General features: G+C 39.9%; 2 protein-coding genes across 2 annotated transcripts; one reads left to right on the top strand and one right to left on the bottom strand.

Moving 5' to 3' along the window:
• Positions 1–187: 187 nt before the first annotated feature.
• On the bottom strand, positions 188–5,479 carry LOC131787046 (uncharacterized). Its single transcript, XM_059104115.2, has 2 exons — positions 5,284–5,479; positions 188–4,655 (listed from the first exon to the last, which is right to left on the bottom strand). The coding sequence occupies exon 2, from the start codon at positions 4,633–4,635 to the stop codon at positions 520–522; it is 4,116 nt and encodes a 1,371-aa protein (XP_058960098.2). The 5' UTR covers positions 4,636–4,655; positions 5,284–5,479; the 3' UTR covers positions 188–519.
• A 4,086-nt stretch (positions 5,480–9,565) lies between these two features.
• Positions 9,566–12,407, top strand: LOC131787047 (major facilitator superfamily domain-containing protein 6). The gene is made up of 2 exons (XM_059104117.2): positions 9,566–11,041; positions 11,316–12,407. Exons 1-2 carry the CDS (start codon positions 9,574–9,576, stop codon positions 12,227–12,229), a joined length of 2,382 nt encoding a protein of 793 aa, XP_058960100.1. The 5' UTR covers positions 9,566–9,573; the 3' UTR covers positions 12,230–12,407.

Raw genomic sequence — 12,407 nt, 5'->3', positions numbered from 1 at the left:
CAGAATCATAACGTGGGGAAAAAACAACATCCTAAAAAATGAACTTTGTTCTCAAAAAATAAATCTACTTAGGTTTCATTGATTTGTCGTTCGAGGACAAATAAGATTACACTTTGATAATGTACGGACAATGACAGATGGCACACTTTTCAGTAGGAAAAAAGGTTTAATTGTATTAAATGTCCGTATGAAGTGTTTACACATCTAATTCTTAACGTCGTAAAGTAACTCACCGTTGAAGTACTTAATATGGCCATAAAAGGAATGGTACGAGTAATTTATCGTTAATTGAGAGCTATCAAGCTAACACTGAATATATCAATAAAATAATTTTAAAAAATCAAAATGGAAATTATTGTTTTATGTACTTTGAGGTTAAAAAAATGTAAAAATACAAAACACTGGAAATACTACCAAGGGCAAAATGTTTTCTCGCCCTATGTTTATGTTATTAACAAACACCACGAGTTGCCTAAATTGCCTTAGAAAAACATTTCTCATCCTCTTGTCAGATATATATCAACGAAGGTACGGTTTTAAGCACTGGTATACTATCTCAGCCATCTTGTCATAGCCATAAGCGGTAGGATGAAGATGATCATTCCACAAAAGAGCTTGGGTTTGAGGCGGAAGCGAATGTCTCGGAAACTTAGCAGCCAAATCACACAGCACTACATTTCCTTGAGATCTAAGCGCATACTTTCGCAAGTCTTCGTTTAGTCTATTACGCATAACCCACAAGGTCTTAAAACTAGGCCAAGCTTCGTAAGCCGTTTCCGGAATGGTTAAAAGGAGGGTTCGCGCACCGTACCGGTGTGCAGTTTCATGGAGCATTTCAATATCACGTGTAATTCGTGGCTGCCACACGTTAATTAGCTGAGTCATAAATGAATCATCGTCTCCAAAATTCTTAACATGTGCTACGTCATTAGTTCCACCCAGAATGATTACCCAATCAAATCGTGAGCTGTTTCCCAATACTTGTGGTAAGCGCTTGGTCATGCTGCCATGTGCCATTTCACGCACTTTTCCACTCGTTTTGACGTAATACTTCAGTCTACCATCAGAATTCAGTAGTTGACTGAGTCGTTGACTGTAGGGGTGGAAATTTCGCCCGTGGTTGAAAAAGCCACTAGTCAAACTATCTCCAAAACATAAAATGTTTCGCGAGTAAGGATCTGACCTTCGAGGAGAAAAAGATATCGGAGAGGATGCTGGTAAAGACCCTGGTGACTGAACAGATGAAGGTTCTGACTGAGAGACAGATGGAGGTCCTACTGGGGAAATCTGTGAATTTTCATGTGGGGGAAAGAACTGCTCCATCGTTGGACGAAATGATGATCGGTCAATGTCCGGTTCTCTAAGGGTTGGAGGTAGTTGGGTTGTAAGAGTAGGCGTTAGTGGTGTATATGGTGACTGGGGTGGAATCGTCGTTATCACAGTAGTCTTCAACGGAACAGCAGTTGATTTCGGCTTGGACTTCAATGGAGGTTTCGGAATAAAACTTGTTGTTTTTGCAAGAATTGTGCTGCTCAGGCTATTTGAATCTAAGTTGCCTATGCCTAACTTTGATAAAATATTCGTCAAACTTGTCCTGACCATTATTTTCTTGGGTTTAGGAGATGTTCGTTTTGGTGGAAATGATGGCTCTTTTGTCTTATTCTTCGATTTGATTCCTTGTGCCTGCTTTGTTGTTTTTTTGCCAGCCCTCTGAAGCAGGAGTGGCAAAATGCGTTTCACGATGTCTTGCATGCTTTTTTCCCCTAATGAATTCTTCGCTGGGGTGGTAATCTTATTCGTTGGTATAGGCTTTTTTGTCGTCGTCTTTTCTGTAGTTGTGCTCTGTGTTGGTTTAGTCTTTACCTCAGTGGCCTCTGATTCCCCGACGTCGTGATCAGCGTTGATGATTTTAGCTACTACTGCAGGAAGTACTTTGGCCAACAGCCTTTGAATGTTGACCTTACTATCCTTTTGGCGACTTTTTGGTTGTCCTGCTGGGTCTCCATCCCTCTCATTGTGTTTGGTTACATTATTTTCTTTTGCATGATTTATCTTTGATGTCGAGTTATCACTTCTGATGGAGGTGTTGTCTACATTTCTATTTTGCGTAAGAACAGCTTCAAGAGAATCAAAAACATCATCGCTATTTGTTTTGTTTTCCTTTTTCCTCTCATACGTCCTAGCAAGTTTAAGAACTCGTAAAAGCTTTCCATAGAATAGTTTATCGGGATTTTGAACGTGTTCTTCGCCTCTCTTGGATGAAAGCTTGTTCTTTTTCGTTTCCAAACCACCCTTCACTTTCCTGTTATGTTTCTTCTTCTTTCCACCATGTCTTTTCTCTGATTTACGTTTCAGGTGGTGACTTTTTTTGTGCACTCTATGATGATGTATTTTCCACTTTGTCTCTACTTTGTGGTACTCTCTTGGCTTTTTGATGGAGTTGCGAGTCTTATTTGATCTGAAGCTTTTCTTTTTGCTGTGTTGCCACGGCTTTACTCTCTTTTTCTTTTTTTTGTGACCACGCTTCGAAGATGAAGAGCTTAATTTGAATTTTCTCTCATCCTCTTTCTCCACTTTACGAAGAAATTCTTGGGATAAACCCCAAACCTTGGTTTCTTTCTCTTTGGTAGGCAGAAGGTTCATGGCATGCGCATAAGAAGGCTCACAAATACGCACGTTATATCGTGGAATTTCTATTTCATTGGAAACTGTTTTCTGAATGTGGATAACACCTTTAGTCACGTACCACCTTTTACTGCACAGCTGAGCATATTTGACGGAAAACGTCCGTTGATGGTTTCTATGCCTTACTCTCAACCTTACAGGTCGACATGCGAGTAATGTGTGCAAATACTGCTTTTTGTGACCCACAGCCCTTGTAATTTTCACGGTTCCGCGAGTTGCAAAAGTATCAATAACATTACACGTTTTAACGCGATGCCTACTAATATGCCATTTACCTCGAATTTCGTCACTAAGAGAATGATGCTTTCTGTACCGATGGTATTGCTTGAAATCCAAAATTTTCCCATGCCGCTCATGTGTGACGTGGTGTCCGCCTAACCCTTTTGAATGACGATGAATTGCATGATCCTTCTTTCTGAAATGATAATGCGAATGCCTTGAGTGACCGGTCTGCACAGTTATCTGTGGATGTGGAATATTTGTCCTTCTATACTTGTTTGATGTGTCTTGACGTCTCTTATGTTGTGCTTTCTTTTCCAATCCATGATAAGTGTGATAAACCTCAATTTCCGATGAAGTGTGCACTCGTCTTGATGCAAGGATATGTGATCTATGACGCACTCCTCTAATTGTCGAACCAGTATGACGACCCTTACCCAATTTTCGTGTGCCATAACGCTCCTTGGTTTGCTTTCCCGCTTTCCTCTCAACTTCAATTTTATGATGTCTTGGTGAGGAAGCTTTACTCGACGCTCTGTTGCTTTCCTCTTCAATATCCTGAATTTCTTCGAATTCCGAGTGTTTTCTGAAAGGGCGACTCTGTTTCCTTTTCTTATGTCTTCTGTTTTTTCTTCGAGGCTTCTTCCTCCCTTCCCCGGTTTGACTTGATTGTCGTGGTGATAAACTGACTTTGCTAGAACTTCCTTTAAGGAAGGAAATGAGAGGGGATGGAGTAGTTTCTGCTCCAACGAAATTACTCATGAAGGGGCTCTCTCCATAATAACCGTTGCTGAAGGAACTTCTGGTCATAGAATTCTTGTTTGAAGGAAAGTAATAGGGGGTTATGTAGGAGACATTAGGTTCCACAGGATATGACGACACGGCTGGCTTATCATTTGAAATTCCGACGGAATTGCTGCTATATGGAAGTGGGCGGGAAACCTTGGTTTCAATTGGATAATTTTGATTTTCCATCACACCCGCCGGTATTGGAGGCCGAGAATAAAGATAATAAGCTTTCGGATAACGAACTGTAGGTAGAATTGGATTAAAAACAGCGGGGTATTGTTCTGATGGGTAATTTAACGCTGGCTGAATACTATTGAATGCTCCTTGGTAATAGTTATTGAAGCGTTTTGTCGCCCTCGCTGGAGAAGGCAAAGTTGGTAAAAGGTTCCTGAGCGCAACATTCCCTCCAATTAAAGGATCGTCATTGTTGGTAACAGATGTAATTTTTTCATGCTCATTATTTGGTGAAGGAAAATAAATTGGAGACGAAGGCCTCTGTTGCGGAGCCTCGTTTTGCGAGGGGTGAAGTTTCTTTACATTTTGATGAAAATGTTCCGTTATGCTTTCTGTTGTCATCCAAGGATGAGCTGCGGGATAGCCCGTGAGGGCATGCGGCGTGGGACCTAACTTAGTTGTTGATGTAGAGTTACTCGAACCAGGCCTCCGTGTGGAGCGAGAGTGAGCGCTAACGATTTTCCAAATCGCGTACAAGAATGTCAAAATAAACAAAGAAAAAACAGCATAAAATGCCACAGATCCATATCCTCGGTGACAAGACACTAACGAGCTAAATTTCTCTGCACAGTTAAGGCCATCACTGACTTCTTGCACTCCTGACCGCGCATTCAAATTGTGAATTCGTTTCCACCAGTAACTGTTTGGTACTGAACGGGACGCAGTGTTTCTAGGCCCGGATGTCCGATTTCCCTGCTCTCCAACCATTGACAGCTACATTGAATTCACTGGGAGGCAGAAAGAGAAAAGGTTTAAGATAATGAATATTGCCAAACTCAAATAGGCATCTATCTGATGTTTGTTTGAAGGTTTAGTGACAATGCTTGCGTTATAATAAAACGAAACCGTCTATAACACTGCGAATTGCACGACTCGCTGGAAACCAATGTGGGAGGTGTTTGAGGTACATTAGACAACATATCCAGAATAAACTGTACGATTTCTGAGTAATGCACTGGTTCGTATTTTGGAAAATAGCTATCAGAAATGTCTTTAAGCTGAGAGGTTGCAAAAGGCATTGTTGGAATTAAAGGGTGGAAATTCTTTCAAGCACTACATAGGACAAAAGCAGCCATCCCAGCTATTGACTTCAGATCTACTAGAGCGAAGCAAGAAGTCCATTTGTATGATCTCTTTGCTTTAATAGACAAACAAGTTGGTTAAACATTCATTCGACCGCAACAGGTGTGTAAATTGTGAAACTAACACGACTGCTTGTTCAAGCAAGTGGCATGAACCAATAACCTGACAAAGACAGAGCACATTTGTGATCAAAGCGACGAAGGAACACAAAACAAGGTAGGAAACTTTGCCGTGGAATTTGAACGATCCTCGGTGAAAAGAAATTATACTTACTCTAAACCAGCCAACGTACTCAGAGAAGCCTTTTGGGCGTACCCGTTCTGCTAAGATGATAAGTTGTTGACCTTCATAAACCGTCAAATTTTACGCTATTCCTTGAATAGGCAAATTAAATTGCCTTTGCTTCTCGCTGACGCCGATTTCTCTGGATCTCAACCAAGAATCTTACTGGTATTTTAAAACCAAGACGAAGAACTTGCTGCGACACATGAGGACGAGCTTCGGCAGAAGATTTTCAGAGAAAAACTACTATACTAAAATGGAAATGATGTGCGACAAAAATTGTCAAAAATGAGGTCATATCGTCGTTTGGGAGTTTCTGAGATTCGTCTTTTAAGCCTAATGTTTTCCTTCATAAATTTATGGTAAGGATTCTATTACACTAATCTCTTTTGATTTCTTTTCTACTTGTTTGTATTTTTTGAAAATCAAGCTATAACAATCACAGAGACTATTTACGAAATGGCGAAGACTAAACAAAAGGAACGTATATCGATACAATTAAAAAATGGAGCATCTGAAACATCTCCTGTAAATTCAACTTTGTTATAAAATTCATTTTGCGTAAAATTTATTGTATGTCAGTCCCACTTTGATATGTAGAAGTACAGTGGCTCTCACGGAACTGCAAACGAGACATACGTGGCTAGGACTAAAGTGCTTTTTCTTTAAATGTAATCACTAAATAACGTCATGCACTAAGCCAAAGGAAACGCCATATTTCATAAAAAAAAACTCCACCCATTATAACACACAATTATGTTTGACGGGTTTTGTTGGTACGTTGAGTTAATGGAAAGAACGTTTCAAGATGATTGGATGAATACATTGAATCAAATATCTGTAGTAAAACAACAATAATGAAGACAGTATGGGGACTAAAAACGGTAAGAATTCATGATGGGAAAAATGTGATGACGCACTCTGCAAAACTGTGTAAGCTTCGTCCTGAGGAACTTTTTGAAAATAGATCAATCCGCCTGGAAAAGTGAAATAACGACCCCCTCGATGGTAACAGATATACAGGTGTAAAAGTACGACTGGGAAAGCGCAGATTAAGAAAGAAACGAGCCAGAGAAGCGTAATTTTACGTTTGCTCTTTTGACTTTCGCCCTTGTTCGCATTGCGCCGCGCCGCCCGAGAAAGTTTAGATAAGCGTCTCAAACAAACTGTTTAACCAAGCCTTAAAGTAGTAAATGAGTTCTCAGTAATCGGACCCTTCTTTTGGCGCAAAGATTTGTGGGATCGCCGGGGGGTCAAACTCTGCAAGTCGCTAGAACCAAAATAATGGCGAAAGCTTATTTCGACGTCCAAATCCACGATTTTGGAGAGAGATCAACCAATCATGTCAGAAATGGATTTAGTCGATGTTGATATGATGGAACCATAAGTTTTCGTTTAAAATAACTACGAAATATGTTTTAAAATATACCGATAAACTTGTGGCCCGGTTGTTTGAAGATTGGATAACGCTATCCACTGGATAACGCTAAACGTTTAGCTATCACTTATCAACCGCATAGCGATTTATCCGTTGCATAGCGTTATACGCCCTTTATACAACTGGGCTATGTCCTTGTGTGAGGTTTATTGCAGAATCATGATCGTGTAATGATCTTTAAATATTACAAAATTAGCCATTTATCGCTGGGAAATAACTCAATAACCTCTTTTTTGCGCAAACGCAAGAATCCGTTAACTGGCAACTCGCTTCTTACCTTACATATGCATACCTCAATACCTCTTAGCAGTAATCTGTTTAAGAATAGACTGAGAAAACTTTATCTGAAGGAAAATTACGGGGGCTGCGTGGTTCAATTTACGCGTCATAATCACATAGCGATCGCTATCATGACGTCATAAAACAATGATGACCAACCAATCCAGTAATTGATTTTTCTGATGCATTGGAAATCTGTTTTGATAATTGAACTGCATGCGATTTAACCTTGTTTGGTAAGTAGACCTCTTATTATCATTTGAAGTTTGAAGAGAGTTGATCGTTTTTATTCAACAAATAAAGAAGCCGTGACTGTGCTCTGTCCTGTTGCAGAGCACACAGCTAGTGGATAGAGCTTGAAGAGGGAAACATAGGACGTCGTCGAGTGTTTCTCCCTACTTCTTGAGTACCAGGTTCCCAGGTTCTTCCTCGTCAAAATTGTTCAACAATGCGATTGTTTGAATAGGACCAAAGCTGTCAAAAATGTCAAACCATCAAAGTTCACGATCTGCGATACAGTCAAACCTATATAAAGCGAAAAACGGCAAGGTGACCCCTAAATGCAGGTTGACCGCTTAACATAAGTTCCACAGATAAAGGGATGAAAATTCAAGAATAAAAAAGGCCATTTTATCATGCTTATGCCATAATTGATCTTAACATACAACCATTAGCTGTGACTGATGTGGACTTCCACCCAACGCATAGGGAAGGATATCAGAGCAAGCTGAGCAAGCTTTTAGTTTTCACTCGAAGGGCGGACGGTGTAATTTCTGAGGCTTGTTTCGCTGCAATGACCGGAGCCGCGATGGATGAAGGCATGATCGCAATCGCTCAGACACCATCATGATTTCTAAGTTATGCCGGTTTGGTTATATTTTTCATCATGAGTGTTTTGTTCTGTTTTGTTTTTGAACACTAGACTATATATATCATACGAATGTTAGCTGTGATTGAGTTTCATTACCGTACGCAAGCTTACAATCAAACTGAGCGTCAAAACCATTAAAACTCGGACTGTCGATTTCGTTTCCTCTTTGGTGATTTTCGTCTCTGCTCACGTTATAATAACGTCAATTACGGCGCCTAGCATGTTTAAAAACTTTTGTTTGGTTCCTCTGCTCCTACTTGCCAGCTCGCGAAATTTCATTTTCAATTAACGAAAAAAAGTTAGAGAGAAGTCCGGAAAACGGACGGACAAGGTACAAATTGGCAAATGGTGTGACAGCTTCAGCTCAGCTCCGTTTTTTGTACTGTGATAAAATACGCCCTTTCAACAAATTTCAGCTCGCTTTTTATCGGAACTTTATCATAAATAGATTAATTATTTTTTTGCGGCATTTTACCATTCAAAGAGTTTATAAATTGGTGGGGGTATATCAAGATAGTTTGGTTCTATCAACTGAGTTGATAATGTAAATTGGCCACTGCAAAAGCTAACATTTCGAACATTCGCCCTTTACCATTCGCCCTGGGGAACGGCCAATGCTCGAAACGTCAGCTCTAGAAACTCTTTACGGTGGCCAGTTTACATCGTAAACTCAGTTGAAGAAACTCAAAAAAAGAAAATTGTTTGTTTTAAAGAAAAGATGGACTTAGAAAAAGCGTCAGTTTTTTAGACTGCTCTGATCACACCAACATCAGTTACCTTTCTTATCATTCCATATCAACTAGAGCAGTACATTTGTCCAGTTATACGACACTCTCGACAAATATCTAATCTATCTGAAAAAGCAAGTTCCCTCTTGTGAGCCAGTGCCAAAATGTAAACGGTTTAAAGTCAAGTAAAGCTGTCTCCCTAGTAATCAATAACTAAGTTTGGCAGTGGAAGAAATGTGATTTGCGAAAGGACACCAATCTTATTGTAAAGCAACAGTCCAGCTCTATCTATCACATGACTCGGAGAGTAGACAGTAACAGCACATTTACTTTTAACATGGTAATGCTTTGTTAAAGAGCAATTAAACTTTTAACATGGGAGAAAGTCATCATTTTTTCTTCGGTCTTCTACGCCGGAGTGTGAATTACGCATCAGAAATGGGGAAAATATTGTTCGCTCTCATTCTCTCGCGGATAGTTTCACTATGCTTTCGCTTTAAGGTCGCTTGAACACGCTAAAAACCAAATGACACCTATACTTCAGGTCGATGAAATGTTCATCGTTGTTTCGCATAATCATTGAGCAACTGAAGCACTGTCTTTTAAATTCACCTGTGCTCTTACAGGGTTAGTTTTGGTTTAATTTATGTCATTTCAGTGGACCCTTAGTAACCGTGAAACAAATGAAAATTTCAAAAATAAGCCAAAGGGAACGATAAAATAAAAACTAAACAAAAACGGAAATAAAAGGGGAACAAACTCGGAGCGTTACAGTTGAATTTTTCTTTTGTTTGTTTACAAGAAATCAACTGACGCTTAAGTTTCCAAACAATTGCTGAATAAATGTCAATTACGGGCAGAGCGGAGTGTTTCTTCGTAACAAAGTGAAGTGACGCTTTCAGCTGGTACCTGTGAAGTGAGAAAAATGAACAGGTTGTTTGACTTTGTCTTTGAGCAGCTGTAAAATGATGATCGGGAAAGTAAGATTGGAGCAGCAGTTTAAACAAGAGGAGGAGAGGAGTACAGAAGAAACGATTTCAGAAGATCAAAAAATTAAAAGGGAAAGTACAGCAATTGAAATAGAGAGCGAGGAAGAGTTGTACGGATTGGCTCTCATACTCCGTAACACAGAAGACGCCGCCAAAAAGAGCCGTGATTTGACAGGGATACCAGATAAAGAGCGGTCTGATGATCATGAAAGCAGTAGAGGAGAGAAAACAAATGGATCGTCTGAAAACAAAGAGAAAGCCTGTTTAAGATGTTGTCAAAATATTAACAGAAGCCTCATTATTTACAAAAGTTTTTACTTCTTTTTCTTTTCGGCTGTGGGTTCTTTATTTCCTTATCTCGCAGTGTTTTATAAACAGCTATGGCTTTCCGCCCATGAAACAGGAATACTGATCGGAATCAGACCATTGATTCAGCTTTTCGGAACGCCTATGTGGGGAGTCATCGCAGATACATACAAGAAAAGCAAAGTGATCTTTGTGGTGTCACTAGTTGCATGGTTGGTATCGAACTATTCCTTGTCTCTCGTATCTCCTGTTTTTCATTTGGGCGTTTGCAATGATAACGCTACCTTAACAATCATCCAAGAAATTATGAAAGAAATGAAAAACAGAACGATCTCACAGAAGAATAACACAACTCATCATAAACATTCCACGCATAAACCCTCCATACCTCTTTCAGCAAACTCTGGAAATTCTAGTAATCATTGGTTTGAGATAGTCAGGAAAGAGAGGGCAAAACATCCTTCGAAGCGAAACGCAGGTCAACCATTGAAGTATACACTTCAAAACAAAGTAAACAAAGTGCTTCAGGTAAATTATCATGTAAACATTTTGTACGATTTGATGGAAAAAACCGACAGTATTTTGGTTTCTAAAAGAGGAATCAAACAGATACATCGATTTTTAGACAGATCAACACTCCATACAAGTAGCCCCCCGATAGTGAACAAGTCAATGGTTCGTAAGCGAAGTGTTTATAAAGGAAGATTTCTTCATGCGTCACTCAACGATAATCAAAGAGGGAGCAATAACAAACGTCTAATCACAATAGGACAGTGCTTCAAATTCGGCAGTGATGAACAAAGGTTACGCCGAGCCAGCTTGGATAAAAGCGCACTGATGTCCAAACCAGATATCTTAACACTTTTCATGAATTCAAGTAGTATCAACGAGGACGGGGTTTTCATTCAATTTTACAGCGGATGGACGGAAAGAGTTTTCGACTCCCTGAACATGGCTGGGGAGTATCCATGGCCTCTGGACACAGTGGCGGACTATGAGTCGACACAGGAGGCACATGAGTGGCTAAATCCACATGATCATGACTTGTTTACCATCCTGTTTGTTATCACAGCTACTGGTACACTGATTGCTGCACCAGCTATTACCTTAGCTGACACTGCCACACTGCAGAAGCTTGGTGAGTATATTGAAGTTGTCTATATTCAAAAATTTTCTTGATTATTTCTTTTGGAAACATTCGTAAACTTTGTTGTGATACCTTGTTTTACTTCTAAGTAGATTTTTTGGGTAAAGCAATGAAATACGTTATTGATATCACAACACTACTGATAACATGTATAAGTGATAGTGGTGGTACTAGTGGTAGTAGTAGTAGTCATAGTAGTAGTAGTAATGATCGTGATTGATCGTGATCGTGACCGTTATTATGATTGTATGTTTTCCTTCGTAAGGTAACAGGCCAGAGGACTACGGCAAGCAGCGTTTATGGGGAGCGTTTGGCTGGGGACTAGCAGCCTTTATTGTTGGATCAAGTCTAAGCACAGTTGAGGAACTGAGTAACTGTAACAATCCTTTGAGTATAGATTACCTGCCATGCTTTTACGCTTTTGCGTGTCTAATGGGCGTGGCTGTCTTGATTGGTGCTTTGTTTGAGTTTGACGAAAAAGAGTTACACGAAAGTAGCATCTGGCAAGGGCTTGCCTTGTTGTGTGACTGTCAATATATATACTTCATCTTCACAATTCTGTTCTGTGGAAGTGCACTGGGCTTTATAGAAACTTTCTTGTTTTGGCATTTGCAAGATTTAGGCGGTACACAGTTCTTGTTCAGTACCATCACTGCCATCCACTGTATTTCTGAGGTGGCAGTTTACAGTTTTTCTGGTACGTTCATCAAATGGCTAGGGCATCACCGGGTTTTGTACGTTGGACTTTCATGCTATATAATCAGATTTTTTGGCTATGCCCTTATAACAAACAGCTGGGTGGTACTACCTTTTGAGATCCTTCACGGCTTGTCCACAGCAGCCGTATGGTCAGCGGCCGTCGTCTTCGTGGGACTCATTCCCGGGGCGCCTGCAACAATGCAGGGAATTCTTGGTGGTGTGCACTGGGGTCTGGGTAATGGTGGTGGAGGAGTGCTCGGTGGATTATTAATCACTTACGCTGGTGCTACCACCTCTTTCCTCATATTTGGAGTAATCAGCATAGTAGACTTGAGTTTATTCATACTTTTGAACAACATGGAATTTTTCAACTGTTTTGAGTGGTCCAAAGGGAGTGGTACACAATCAGAGTATAGTCCAGTAGAAGATGAAGCCTATAAAAATGAAAAACTAGAACCAGATTATGACGATCTTTACTGAACATTTTATTTTGCAGTTCTCTGAGCTGAGTTTGTTCAACTGTACCAAGATGAATATCATTTACTACATTATCACAAAGCATCTGATCCAAAATGAAATAAGCTTAGATTGAATTGCGTAATAGAAAGCAGTAAACTGTACTGAAAATTTTCCATGAACAAGCTTTACTCTTGGTGTA

Source organism: Pocillopora verrucosa, chromosome 10 (genome assembly GCF_036669915.1).
Source record: "Pocillopora verrucosa isolate sample1 chromosome 10, ASM3666991v2, whole genome shotgun sequence".
Lineage (NCBI taxonomy): Eukaryota > Metazoa > Cnidaria > Anthozoa > Scleractinia > Pocilloporidae > Pocillopora > Pocillopora verrucosa.
The sequence above is the reverse complement of the archived record's forward strand: the minus strand, read 5'-3'. Positions and strand labels throughout refer to the sequence as shown.

What these genes read in the sequence shown, in the direction of transcription:
- LOC131787046 (XM_059104115.2), bottom strand. Translation starts at nt 4,635, where the DNA reads ATGGTTGGAGAGCAGGGAAATCGGACATCCGGGCCTAGAAACACTGCG.
- LOC131787047 (XM_059104117.2), top strand. Translation starts at nt 9,574, where the DNA reads ATGATGATCGGGAAAGTAAGATTGGAGCAGCAGTTTAAACAAGAGGAG. An exon ending in TGCCACACTGCAGAAGCTTG is followed by an intron (nt 11,042 to 11,315) that starts GTGAGTATATTG and finishes TTCCTTCGTAAG; the next exon opens with GTAACAGGCCAGAGGACTAC.